Source organism: Salvelinus fontinalis, chromosome 27 (genome assembly GCF_029448725.1).
Source record: "Salvelinus fontinalis isolate EN_2023a chromosome 27, ASM2944872v1, whole genome shotgun sequence".
Taxonomy (NCBI): Eukaryota; Metazoa; Chordata; class Actinopteri; order Salmoniformes; family Salmonidae; genus Salvelinus; species Salvelinus fontinalis.
Genome location: NC_074691.1, coordinates 23,013,073 through 23,027,862, shown reverse-complemented (window position 1 = coordinate 23,027,862; position 14,790 = coordinate 23,013,073). Strand labels below are relative to the sequence as shown.

The 14,790-nt window shown below is 43.0% G+C and overlaps 1 protein-coding gene across 1 annotated transcript in view; it reads left to right on the top strand.

The window, feature by feature from the left end:
* The window catches only part of fig4a (FIG4 phosphoinositide 5-phosphatase a), a 104,393-nt gene that overhangs the window by 73,527 nt on the left and 16,076 nt on the right, over positions 1–14,790 (top strand). Inside the window, exon 23 of the mRNA XM_055885309.1 lies at positions 3,977–4,051. Coding sequence (XP_055741284.1) covers positions 3,977–4,051 — 75 coding nt within the window. The remainder of the gene's footprint in view (positions 1–3,976; positions 4,052–14,790) is intronic.

The window sequence follows — 14,790 nt, the reverse complement described above, 5'->3', positions numbered from 1 at the left end:
TGGCTGTGCCACTCAAGGACATTCAGAGACTTGACCCGAAGCCACTCCTGCATTGTCTTGGCTGTGTGCTTAGGGTCATTGTCCTGTTGGAAGATGAACCTTCACCCCAGTCTGAGGTCCTGAGTGCTCTGGAGCAGTTTGTCATCAAGGATCTCTCTGTACTTTGCTCCATTCATCTTTCCCTCGATCCTGATTAATCCCCCAGTCCCTGCTGCTGAAAAACATCAGGCCAAAGAGTTCAATCTTGGTTTCATCAGACCAGAGAATCTTGGGTCTGAGAGTCCTTTAGGTGCCTTTTGGCAAACTCCCAGCAGGCTGTCATGTGCCTTTTACTGAGGGGATTCCATCTCGCCACTCTACCATAAAGGCTTGATTGGTGGAGTGCTGCAGAGATGGTTGTGCTTCTGGAAGGTTCTCCCATCTCCACAGACGAACTCTGGAACTTTGTCAAAGTGATTATCGGTTCTTGGTCACCTGTGTTTTTAGTTAATGAAAGGTAAATCATCTCCTAAAGCACAGGTGTCAAACTCATTCCACGGGGGGCCGAGTGTCTGCGGGTTTTCGCTCCTCCCTTGTACTTGATTGATGAATTAACATCACTAATTAGTTAGGAACTCCCCACACCTGGTTGTCTAGGGCTTTATTGAAAGGAAAAACCAAAAACCTGCAGACACTAGGCCCTCCGTGGAATGAGTTTGACACCCCTGTCCTAAAGTCTGGTGGAAACAGACTTTAGGATTTTGCCTGTGCATAGATCCATTAGTCCTTTAAGAATACAAGCATACCCATAACATGATGCAGTCACCACTATGCTTGTAGATATGGAAAGTGGTACTCAGTAATGTGTTGTATTGGATTTGCCCCAAACATAACACTTTGTATTCAGGACAAAAGTGAATTGCTTTGCCGCATTTTTTGCAGTATCACTTTAGTGCCTTGTTGCAAACAGGATGCATGTTTTGGAATATTTTTTATTAGCTTAATATTGTGCCATATTTTGGAATATCTGTCAAATAGGTTATTATTGTAGAGTAACTACAATGTTGATCCATCCTCTGTTTTCTCCGATCACAGCCATTAAACTCTGTTACTGTTTTAAAGTCACCATTGGCCTCATGGTGAAATCCCTGAGTGGTTTTCTTCCTCTCCAGCAACTGAGTTAGGAAGGACGCCAGTATCTTTGTCGTGACTGGGTGTATTGATACACCATCCAAAGTGTAATGAATAACTTCATCATGATCAAAGGGATATTCAATGTCTGTTTTTTTATTTGTACCCTTCTACCAAGAGGTGCCCTTTGCAAGGATTTGGGAAACATTCCTGGTCCCTGTGGTTGACTCTGGTTGAAATTCACTGCTCAACTGAGGGTCCTTAGAGTTCATTGTATGTGTGGTGTGTAGAGAGAGTCATTCAAAAATCATGTTAAACACTATTATTGCACACAGTGTGTCCATGCAACTTATGTGACTTGTCAAGCACACTTTTACACCTGAACTTATTTAGTCTTGCAATTACAGAGGAGTTGAATAATTATTGACTCAAGACATTTCAGCAAATTTATAACAAATTTATAAACATTTCTAAAAACACAATTCCACTTTGACATTATGGGGTATTGTGTCTAGGCCAGTGACAAAACAAGTCTAAATGTAATCCATTTCGAATTCAGGCTGTAACAACAAAATGTGGAAAAAGTCCAGGGGTGTGAATCATTTCTGAAGGCGCTGTACATACTGTGCCTGTAGGACACATACAATGAATGGCTCATTAATATGTACTGTATGTATGATCATATCTATAATCCCCCTTTAGAAGTATAGTTCTACTCTCATCATCTGAGCTTTTCGCCATGTGCTATGGCAGCCTATACTATAGTGGCCATCAGTGTAGGGATGGAACTCAGGACACAGAGGGGTACCTCAGGTTAGCTACAGCCGTCTCCTCCTCAATGAACAACTGAGTGTGTGTGTTGGGCCTTTGAAGGCCCTTGGAGCCTAATCCCATCAGAAAACACACACACACACTCACGTCTCCCTACCTGTGGGGCGTCCTGATGGAACCACCGAAATGGAGAGATTAATCAGGCCATGGGAACAAATAAGTTTTGTGTTTCTCGCTCTCCCCTCACAGCTCTGTATTTATAGCTGCTGTTCGTCATACTGTCCTTTGTTCCTGTGTCCTTCTGTACCCTGGTCACTCAGATATCACATTGTGGAGGAGCTGAACACAGCCATTGTATAGTACTGGGAGCTATTGTATGAAGATAATTATTGGTTATACGTCACCTTGCTTTTACCTTAACCAGTGGAGGCTCCTCAGAGGAGGAACGGGAGGAGCACCCTCAGTGAATTTCTTAAAAATATAAATGTTAAAACATAAAAAGTTAACCTTTTTAGATAAAACTATACTAAATATATTAATGTCACCAAATAATTTATTAAAACACACTGTTTTGCAATAAATGTCTACAGTAGCCTCAACAGCACTCTGTAGGGTAGCACCATGGTGTAGCCAGAAGACAGCTAGTTTCCGTCCTCCTCTTGGTACATTGACTTCAATACAAAACCTAGGAGGCTCATGGTTCTCACCCCCTTCCATAGACTTACACAGTAATTATGACAACTTCTGGAGGACGTCCTCAAACCTATCAGAGCAGCATGAACTGAAATGTGGTCCACCCAATCAAAGGATCAGATAATGAATCTAGTCCTGAAAGCATAAGCTACAACTAGCTAGCACTGCATCAAATATGGTGAGTAGTTGACTCAAAGAGAGAGAAAGACAATAGTTGAACAGTTTTCAGCAAATTAATTTCTTCAAAAATGAAGGAGAAGCATGTGAGATTTTGTACTTTTTTTTCAGTTTCACTTAGCTAGCAAATGCAGCTGGCTAGTTTAGTTACTCAAACACCTGGCTCAAAAAGAGGGATGCTATGTTAGCTTGCTGGCTATGACTATCCATAACTGGAACTCTTCCAAGTAAAGGTAAGCTTTTGGTTTTAAAAATGTATTGCCGCCGGAGCCTGCCAGTGTAACTGCTTACTGTGACTCTACACTGTAACGTTACTACATGAATGTAGCAGGTTTACGAATGAGTTATTTCTATTAGCTATGTTGACTATCACGTTACTTTAGCTAATATGGTGACAACGATGTAGGCTGTGTGTAGCGGTTATGATATGGGTTGGCTTGGAAAGTTTTTTTTCGCCTGGTCACATACAGCTGAAGTGTTGTTCATTGAAGTCTACAAACAAAGGGAAAAGGTGAGAGGAGAGTGCATAGAGGCGAGAAGGAATACAAAGTGAACTGTTTGTGTGATCAGGGGTGTCTTCATTCCATCGATTTCTGTTGATAAACGTTTCTTAAACGGATGCAAATGAAACTGGGATAACCTGAATTTGTCCAATAGAAACTCTTGTTTGCAACTTTTGGACTAATGATTACACCCTTGATAAGCTAGATGCAGGCAAGAGATATCGTAAAACGCTGTGTACTACTCCCTTCACATAACAGCGCAAATGGCTCTAACCAGAATAAAAAGAGGAGTGGGAGGCCCCGGTGCACAACTGAGCAAGAGGGACAAGTACATTAGAGTGTTTAGTTTGAGAAACAGACGCCTCACAAGTCCTCAACTGGCAGCTTCATTAAATAGTACCCACAAAACACCAGTCTCAACGTCAACAGTGAAGAGGCGACTCCGAGATGCTGGCCTTCCAGAAATGTCAACTCAGATTTATGAACATTGTTTGGGATTCTGTGTTTTTATATATATATTGATTACTATTTTTCAATGTTACTTTTAGTTTGGAATGAGATGTTTGACGAGCAGGCGTCCACATACTTTCATAATTCAATGTTAAATATTTGATACTGTGGTGTCTAAAAAAAGAGGTGTGATGCTACTTATGTTATCTGTGATGTTTTGGTCTCCGTGGTGATCAGCTGTTTAAACACTCTGTGTGTGTGTCGTTCTGCAGGTTTGCCTATCTGGGCCAGAACCAGCACAAGTTGGAGAGAACCGAACCCTCAGTCCTGGAAAACGCCATCAACGTGTAAGTTGAGCTCTTTTAACACACAAACAAGTACACTGTCTAATACTATTCTAATGAACAGATGGCTACAGGCCTTTTCAGACGACTCTGGAAAAAATGTAATAACACATTCCTTTCTAAGTGGTCCCAAAGGGGCTTGTGGACTTGTGCTGCCTGCCTCTCCACAATTTCTCTCTTCTTATTATTGTCAATCCCCTCCCTCTATCCTCCTCAGTGTTATTCTCTCATCAGTGGTAGCCTCTCGCTCCCGTGTCCACTTCTGACCCACCCCAGTGCACTGTGAACCGGGGGTTTAGAAGTGCCAGCACTCCAACACATATTAAAGCAATGTGCGCTACGCACACCCACACACACACCATCATATAAAAGCGTATGAACAACAGTCTCCTGGGAATAGGGTTGCAAAGCTACTGGTAATTTACTACTGGAATCTTTGCTAATATTGGTAATTAATGGTAACTTCGGTCATTTATACTTTGACAAAAAAAAGTTTATATAGTATTCATTTTTATATCCGTGTAGATATTGTCCATGAGTTTCTAGTGGATAAACCATATGGTTATTCTCTAATTGATGAAAAAAGCATCTGATCAACAATGGAATTATTTTTAATTAACCTTTCCAACTATTGACGTTTTTCACTACTGCCACCAGTATGGCACCAAAACATTTACAACAAAGAAATGATAGTAAATAAAAGTATGTACTTAATATATATATATTGTATTTATATACTGACAACTCATATTAAGCACCAATGGTAACCAAATTGATGGTTTTATATTTAGGATAATGTTTTACAACTTTTTCATACATACAGTTGAAGTCGGAAGTTTACATACACCTTAGCCAAATACATTTAAACTCAGTTTTTCACAATTCCTGACATTTAACCCAAGTAAAAATTCCCTGTTTTAGGTCAGTTAGGATCACCACTTTATTTTAAGAATGTGAAATTTCAGAATAATAGTAGAGAGAATGATTTATTTCAGCTTTATTTCTTTCATCACATTCCCAGTGGGTCAGAGGTTTACATACTCAATTAGTATTTGGTAGCATTGCCTTTAAATTGTTTAACTCGGGTCAAACATTTCGGGTAACCTTCCACAAGCTTCCCACAATAAGTTGGGTGAATTTTGGCCCATTCCTCCTGACAGAGCTGGTGTAACTGAGTCAGGTTTGTAGGCCTCCTTGCTTGCACACGCTTTTTCAGTTCTGTCCGCACATTTTCTATAGGATTGAGGTCAGGGCTTTGTGATGGCCACTCCAATACCTTGACTTTGCTGTCCTTAAGCCATTTTGCCACAACTTTGGAAGTATGCTTGGGGTCATTGTCCGTTTGGATGACCCATTTGCGACCAAGTTTTAACTTCCTGGCTGATGTCTTGAGATGTTGCTTTAATATATCCACATCATTTTCCTACCTCATGATGCCATTTATTTTGTGAGGTGCACCAGTCCATCCTGCAGCTAAGCACCCCCACAACATGATGCTGCCACCCCCGTGCTTCACGGTTGGGATGGTGTTCTTCGGCTTGCAAGCCTCCCCTTTTTCCTCCAAACATAACGATGGTTATTATGGCCAAACAGTTCTATTTTTGTTACATCAGACCAGAGGACATTTCTCCAAAAAGTACGATCTTTGTCCCCATGTGCAGTTGCAAACCGTAGTCTGGCTTTTTTATGGCGGTTTTGGAGCAGTGGCTTCTTCCTTGCTGAGCGGCCTTTCAGGTTATGTCGATATAGGACTCGTTTTACTGTGGATATAGATATTTTGTACCTTTTTCCTCCAGCATCTTCACAAGATCCTTTGCTGTTGTTCTGGGATTGATTTGCACTTTTCGCACCAAATATGTCTGTCTCTAGGAGACAGAACACGTCTCCTTCCTGAGCGTTATGACGGCCGCGTGGTCCCATGGTGTTTATACTTGCGTACTATTGTTTGTACAGATGAACGTGGTACCGTTTGGAAATTGCTCCCAAGGATGAACCAGACTTGTGGAGATCTACAATTTTTTTTCTGAGGTCTTGGCTGATTTCTTTTGATTTTCCCATGATGTCAAGCAAAGAGGCTCTGAGTTTGAAGGTAGGCCTTGAAATACATCCACAGGTTCACCTCCAATTGACTCAAATGATGTCAATTAGCCTATCAGAAGCTTCTAAAGCCATGACATCATTTTCTGGAATTTTCCAAGCTGTTAAAAGGCACAGTCAACTTAGTGTATGTAAACTTCTGACCCACTGGAATTGTGATTTGAATTAATCTGTCTGTAAACAATTGTTGGAAAAATTACTTGTCATGCACAAAGTAGATATCCTAACAGACTTGCCAAAACTATAGTTTGTTACCAAGACATGTGTGGAGTGGTTGAAAAAATATTTATAATGACTCCAGCCTAAGTGTATGTAAACTTTTGATTTCAACTGTATTCTTTTAAAGGCCCAGTGCAGTCAAATGTTATTTCCTGTGTTTTATATATATATTTCGGCACAATGGGGTTGGAATAATACTGTGAAATTGTGAAAATTAGGCTAAAGCCCTTTTAGTGTAAGAGCTGTTTGTAAAGACCCCTCTGAAATGTCAGCCTTTGTTGGTGGGATGGAGTTTTGACCTGCCTGGTGACTTCACCACTAGTTAATAGACCAATAAGAAAGAACATTCCAAACCTCTGCCAATAACAGGTATTTTTCAGTTTCCCCCGCCCCACTCATACCACTACCAGACAGTCGTAGCAAAATTCTTGCTTGAGAAATTGCAGGGAGAATTTGGGAGAGAGGGACAGCAGAATGCTGTATCCTTGTGTTTGCTTTCTATCCAGCTCCCCCTCCTTCCCTGGCACCCCCACTCCCTCCATCCACAGCCTCATCCCCCTTGAGACCTGTCTCACCCATTGACTTAGGCATGGAGGGGATGATATTACACGAGGACAGACTCCAGACTCACAGTACAATCTTGATCACATTTATCCTAATTTAATTTCCTTTTCCAGTGTGCCTTTCCACTTACACCACCCGTCATCCCATACACAACACCCGTCATCCCATATACGGGTTGAAAATGGCAGATTTTGTCATTGATAAGTGCCTAAATTGGAACGCAGTAGCTGTACAGTTACATGCTATACGGGACATCAGTGCTCATGTTCTCGGCTTGAGGAAATGAAGTAAGCACACTTGGATATCTTTTGACTGACAGTCGTTTTAAACTTGAGAATCGCTCTCAACAAGAACATGCCCGCATCCCTCCCACTAATGGGCCTACTTTTGTATGTTTGTTGTCTGAGTGAGGGAAATGTGGAAGGCGACATGTCGAGAGGAGTCTGTGTTCTAAAAGATGAGACGATGAGGGTTATATTAAATACAGATTTAATGTCATACAAGCACACCACACACCTGTGATTCCAAATCTACAATTCATATCATATTTCATCTACAGTTACATAGATTACCTGCCTTATACTCAGTTGTCTTGAACAAAATGAGCCTATGTTTGTCGTATTGTGAAGAAAATTTCCTGCGCAATACGCACTTGAATGTACTCATAACTCCATTTGATGCGCACCTAAATTACAACCGGTTTGTCTGAAGTGCCTTTTGAAGCCTAACACTGTAAGATCATATTTTATAACTTAGCGTATTGTATTGGCAACAATGTTAGCTTTCAAAATAATGATCCACCTGATCCAGATTGTGATTTTATATAGGAATGTTTTTGGATTGCGTAAACAACAACTGTGGTTGTGTGGACACAGGGTTGTGTTCCAAACAAAACAACTACAAGTGTGCTTGCTTCATTTCCTCAATGGCAAAGCTAGGAGAGCTCAAAAAAGCACCTTGAAAGCTTTTTCCTTGAGTCATGAAGGTGCATTGAAATGACTGAACTGTGCACAGTTTGGAGAGGTGTGTGGCCACTTGGAGACTCCAGTTAGACCTCACTCAAACCCCAACCCTATTATGTTACTGAATGTATCCAGAGTATTTTCAGATTTTATTATTGACAAATGCTGTGAAAAGTACAGTAAATGTAAATTGCACATCAAATCAACAGTGTTAATGTTTGGGTTCAGTCTTGTCAGGTGAACTGTTGTCCTCACCTTTTGGTCTGATCATTTCCCCATAATCTCAGTGTTGCTAGCATTGTCATATGCTTTTTATGGGTCTTCTGTAAGAAACATTTCAAGTTGACCTTATCCATATAGGCCAATTCCCATGAGTGTAAAGGGTTAAAGCAAAGAAAAAATGTAGGAACACGTGTTTTGACTGCATTGTCCTTTCCTCCTAGGCAGTTCCAGACTCTGAGGTGGCTTTAGTGTTAGATGGGCTGAATGGTTTTCAGGTCCAGAGCGTTGTGTGGCCCTCCAGTGAAACATCTTGCATCTTCCTTCACTGCGTGTTAAAGCTGGGAATTGCCAGGGACCTCACGATACGATATTATCACGATACTTTGGTGCCGATTCTATATGTATTGCGATTCGATACTGTGATTTTATTGTGATTCAATGTTCCAAACATATTGCTCACCATATGTCTGCTGCTGAGGAACAAGAAAGAGCCATGAGAAAGGTTTGATCAGTCATGGAAATAAGTGCTGAAAACAAATTGGCTCCCTTTTTAAAAAGAAAATGGAGAACAAGCTTCTCAAAACAATAAGATATGATATATCGTCCAAAATATGTGTACATGTATCTATCCCCCCTACCCATCACTACTGCCTGTTAGATCTAGTGGACAAGCCGATTAGGTTGTAGCACCCTAAAATCCTGCAATCCTCTGGTCCAGGGGATTGCAGAGGGTTGAGGATTGCAGGGGATACCCTACGAGGTCCGGAACCTGCTGGTTCTCTGTTCTACCTGAACATTAATTGCACCCACCTGGGGTCCCAGGTCTAAATCAGTCCCTGATTAGAGGGGAACAATAGGGAAACAAAGCAGTGGAACTGGCTTCCAGGTCCAGAGTTGAGTTTAAGGGCTCTGGTGTGTGTCTGTGTGTCATTAGACTGCTTAATGGGTTCACGCAATGGGTTCACACCTCCACAGTCAGATCCTTAATGTAGGTGACCATTATTGGGAGAATGTTAATTAGCTATGTGTATGTGTGTCAGAGGGGAGGGTGGTTTTCTAATACCTCAATCCTTTATCACCACCCACACACCTGCCCTGAGTGCATTCACCCTTATATAAAACCCTTGTTCATCTCCACAGCCTGTTGTCACGGTAACACTCTTTCGTCTCATCCATCTCCTAGACTTTGAAGTGGTTGACGCATAGCAATCCATCTAAACACACACACACACACAGACACACGTGTTGCTCTCTTCCTGGCTCAGTTTGATTGAGGCTAGATCAATAAAAGTCTTCATTTAATTCTCGCCATGGTTATTATGGAAGTTGTGTGAATAGGGGAACTTTCAGAGAACCCTTTGAGAGGTTTGGAGGGTTAGATTGTTTGTTTTTGTTTCGCTGCAAAAAATATAGACTGGAGACAGGATGGAAAGAGAGCCACGTGTGTTATCAGGGTCTATTTACTGAATCAACGTGTTGCTGTGGTTTCACATCACTGCAGAGATCAGTCAACCGCCCAGCCAACACACAGCCAGAGGTTCCAAAATCTGAGGCAGAAGGGGAGCGATACGGAGAGAGAGAGACCAAATGAGACGGAGAGACAGCAATAGGGAGAGTGAGACTGGTAGAGAGAGAAACCTCTGAGATCCGTCTCACAGGAGGTTGAATTCGAATTTTGAGATATGGATTTGAGTGAAAGGAGAAAAATCCCCGTCAAACAATACACACAGCCCCAACAAGACCAGGCTCTGAAAGGCTTTTCCCATTCCCCACGGACCCATCCATGCTTAACGCATACATATGCCGGTGCCCTGTGCACATGGATCTACTGTTCCCTTAAAGGGAGAGGCCTGTATGACAGATCATATACATGAGTGGGCTTATACAGGTGAATTGAAGGGGAGGGTCAGACTCCTTTATCCCCACACCCTTTTTTTTTGCTGTATATGTTAACTCTTTGTGGAGGAGTATGGATGGACACGTGTTGTCCTTTGTTGAATGTTCTAGCTGATTCTCTGTGTTGATGTTGGTGAAGCGTCTCAGTGAAGCTGGCTGAGTGTTGTTCTCATCACCCTCTGTTTCTCTATGGAGAGCTTTGTCAGCCAGGCGTCCTGTCAGCCAGGCGTCCTATCAGCCAGGCATCCAGCCCTGATATAGAGCACAGCTGTGTGTGTGGCTAGGGAAACAAACTGATTCATCAATACAGCTAACTTTGTATCATACGCTCCCTCCCTCTCCCCCTTTTCTCTCTCTCTATCATCTGACCTCATCACTCTTTCTAGTCCTCTCTACCTCCCTTTTCCCCTCCATCCCTCTCTCATGGCCACGGGTCCAGCAGGTGTACCTGCCATTGCATAACAAGGCTATTCTTAGACATGTAACCGCATCCCCCAAAAGTTCTCTTTTTCCCCATCTCTTGCGCTTGGCATTATCCGTTTGACCCATCATGTATTGGCTGAGCTAAACGGAGGCTCACTATTGGTGTGAAAGGCTGAGGAAAAAGGAGAAAGCAGTATCAGTGTTTTAATTGACTGATCATGGGACAGTGGAGCTCTAGATGAGCTGGTTTCTTTCTCTCAGGCAGTGCAGAAAAGGGCATGTATTTCTTTGCAGAGCGTGTGTGTGTTGACCTCGCATGCGCTTGGTACTAGAAACCAGCCATCAGCGTTGTTGACCTCGCATGCGCTTGGTACTAGGAACCAGCCATCAGCATTGTTGACCTCGCATGCGCTTGGTAATAGAAACCAGCCATCAGCGTTGTTGACCTCGCATGCGCTTGGTAATAGGAACTAGTCATCAGCATTGTTTATTTTATTTATTTATTTAACCTTTATTTAACCAGGTAGGCAAATTGAGAACACGTTCTCATTTACAATTGCGACCTGGCCAAGATAAAGCAAAGCAGTTCGACACATACAACAACACATAGTTACACATGGAGTAGAAACAAACATATAGTCAATAATACAGTGAAAAAAAATAAGTCTATATACAATGTGAGCAAGTGAGGTGAGATAAGGGAGGTGAAGGCAAACAGATATATGTATAAATAAATAAAATATAAAAAGGCCATGGAGGCGAAGTGAGTACAACACAGCAAGTAAAATAAAAACTAAAAAACACTGGAATGGTTGGTTTGCATTGGAAGAAAGTGCAAAGTAGAGACAGAAATAATGGGGTGCAAAGGAGCAAAATAAATAAATAAATAAATACAGTAGGTAAAGAGGTAGTTGTTTGGGCTAAATTGTAGATGGGTTATGTACAGGTGCAGTAATCTATGAGCTGCTCTGACAGCTGGTGCTTAAAGCTAGTGAGGGAGATAGGTGTTTCCAGTTTCAGAGATTTTTGTAGTACGTTCCAGTCATTGGCAGCAGAGAACTGGAAGGAGAGGCGTCCAAAGGAAGAATTGGTTTTGGGGGTGACTAGAGAGATATACCTGCTGGAGCGCGTGCTACAGGTAGGTGCTGCTATGGTGACCAGCGAGCTGAGATAAGGGGGGACTTTACCTAGCAGGGTCTTGTAGATGACCTGGAACCAGTGGGTTTGGCGACGAGTATGAAGCGAGGGCCAGCCAACGAGAGTGTACAGGTCGCAGTGGTGGGTAGTATATGGGGCTTTGGTGACAAAACGGATGGCATTGTGATAGACTGCATCCAATTTATTGAGTAGGGTTTTGGAGGCTATTTTGTAAATGACATCACCGAAGTCGAGGATTGGTAGGATGGTCAGTTTTACAAGGGTATGTTTGGCAGCATGAGTAAAGGATGCTTTGTTGCGGAATAGGAAGCCAATTCTAGATTTGACATGTTTGATGTGGGTCTGGAAGGAGAGTTTACAGTCTAACCAGACACCTAGGTATTTGTAGTTGTCCACATATTCTAAGTCAGAGCCGTCCAAAGTAGTGATGTTGGACAGGCGGGCAGGAGCAGGCAGCGATCGGTTGAAGAGCATGCATTTGGTTTTACTTGTATTTAAGAGCAGTTGGAGGCCACGGAAGGAGAGTTGTATGGCATTGAAGCTCGCCTGGAGGGTTGTTAACACAGTGTCAAAAGAAGGGCCAGAAGTATACAGAATAGTGTCGTCTGCGTAGAGGTGGATCAGAGAATCACCAGCAGCAAGAGCGACATCATTGATGTATACAGAGAAGAGGGTCGGTCCAAGAATTGAACCCTGTGGCACCCCCATAGAGACTGCCAGAGGCCCGGACAACAGACCCTCCGATTTGACACACTGAACTCTATCAGAGAAGTAGTTGGTGAACCAGGCGAGGCAATCATTAGAGAAACCAAGGCTGTCGAGTCTACCAATGAGGATGTGGTGATTGACAGAGTCAAAAGCCTTGGCCAGGTCAATGAATACGGCTGCACAGTATTGTTTCCTATCGATGGCGGTTACGATATCGTTTATGACCTTGAGCGTGGCTGAGGTGCACCCATGACCAGCTCTGAAACCAGATTGCATAGCGGAGAAGGTGTGGTGTGATTCGAAATGGTCGGTAATCTGTTTGTTGACTTGGCTTTCGAAGACCTTAGAAAGGCAGGGTAGGATAGATATAGGTCTGTAGCAGTTAGGGTCAAGGGTGTCCCCCCCTTTGAAGAGGGGGATAACCGCAGCTGCTTTCCAATCTTTGGGGATCTCAGACGACACGAAAGAGAGGTTGAAGAGGCTAGTAATAGGGGTGGCAACAATTTCAGCAGATAGTTTTAGAAAGAAAGGGTCCAGATTATCTAGCCCGGCTGATTTGTAAGGGTCCAGATTTTGCAGCTCATTAAGAACATCAGCTGACTGTATTTGGGAGAAAGAGAAATGGGGAAGGCTTGGGCGAGTAGCAGAGGGGAGGGCAGTGCTGTTGTCCGGGGTAGGGGTAGCCAGGTGGAAAGCATGGCCAGCCGTAGAAAAATGCTTATTGAAATTCTCAATTATAGTGGATTTGTCGGTGGTGACAGTGTTTCCTATCTTCAGAGCGGTTGGAAGCTGGGAGGAGGTGTTCTTATTCTCCATGGACTTTACGGTGTCCCAGAACTTTTTTGAATTTGTGTAGCAGGAAGCAAATTTCTGCTTGAAAAAGCTAGCCTTGGCTGTTCTAACTGCCTGTGTATATTGGTTTCTGGCTTCCCTGAAAAGTTGCATATCACGGGGGCTGTTCGATGCTAATGCAGAACGCCATAGGATGTTTTTCTGATGGTTAAGGGCAGTCAGGTCAGGAGAGAACCAAGGGCTATATCTGTTCCTGGTTCTAAATTTCTTGAATGGGGCATGCTTATTCAAGATGGTGAGGAAGGCATTTTTAAAAAATGACCAGGCATCCTCTACTGACGGGATGAGATCAATATCCTTCCAGGATATCCCGGCCAGGTCGATTAGGAAGGCCTGCTCGCTGAAGTGTTTCAGGGAGCGTTTGACAGTGATGAGTGGAGGTCGTTTGACCGCTGACCCATTACGGATGCAGGCAATGAGGCAGTGATCGCTGAGATCTTGGTTGAAAACAGCAGAGGTGTATTTGGAGGGCAAGTTTGTTGGGTACCCTCATAGATATCATCCTGTGTTTACGGAATTGGGGTGGTACCTGGTAGGTTCATTGATAATTTGTGTGAGATTGAGGGCATCAAGCTTAGATTGTAGGGTGGCTGGGGTGTTGAGCATGTTCAAATTTAGGTCGCCTAGCAGCACGAGCTCTGAAGATAGATGGGGGGCAATCAGTTCACATATAGTGTCCAGAGCACAGCTGGGGGCAGAGGGTGGTCTATAGCAGGCGGCAACGGTGAGAGACTTGTTTTTAGAGAGGTGGATTTTTAAAAGTAGAAGTTCAAATTGTTTGGGAACAGACCTGGATAGTATAACAGAACTCTGCAGGCAGTCTTTGCAGTAGATTGCAACACCGCCCCCTTTGGCCGTTCTATCTTGTCTGAAAATATTGTAATTGGGGATAAAAATGTCTGAATTTTTGGTGGTCTTTCTAAGCCAGGATTCAGACACGGCTAAAACATCCGGGTTGGTAGAGTGTGCTAAAGCAGTGAACAAAACAAACTTAGGGAGGAGGCTTCTAATGTTAACATGCATGAAGCCAAGGCTATTACGGTTACAGAAGTCATCAAAAGAGAGCGCCTGGGGAATAGGAGTGGAGCCAGGTACTGCAGGGCCTGGATTCACCTCTACATCACCAGAGGAACAGAGGAGAAGTAGGATAATGGTACGGCTAAAAGCTATGAGAATTGGTCGCCTAGAGCTACTAGAGCAGAGAGTAAAAGGAAGTTTCTGGGGGCGATAAAATAGTTTAAAGGAATAATGTACAGACAAAGGTATGGTAGGATGTGAATACAGTGGAGGTAAACCTAGGTATTGAGTGATGATGAGAGAGATCTTGTCTCTAGAAACATCATTGAAACCAGGTGATGTCATCGCATATGTGGGTGGTGGAACTGATAGGTTGGATATGGTATAGAGAGCAGGGCTAGAATCTCTACAGTGAAATAAGCCAATAAACACTAACCAGAACAGCAATGGACAAGGCATATTTACATTAAGGAGAGGCATGCTTAATCAAGTGATCAGTAAGGGTCCAGTGAGTAGAGGTTGGTTGGGGTCGTGGCGATCCAGACAGCTGGCCGGGTATATGGCTATCGGTAGCAGCATAGGATGGAGGTCTGTTTGTAGATACCTCGTGCGTTTCCGTCGGTA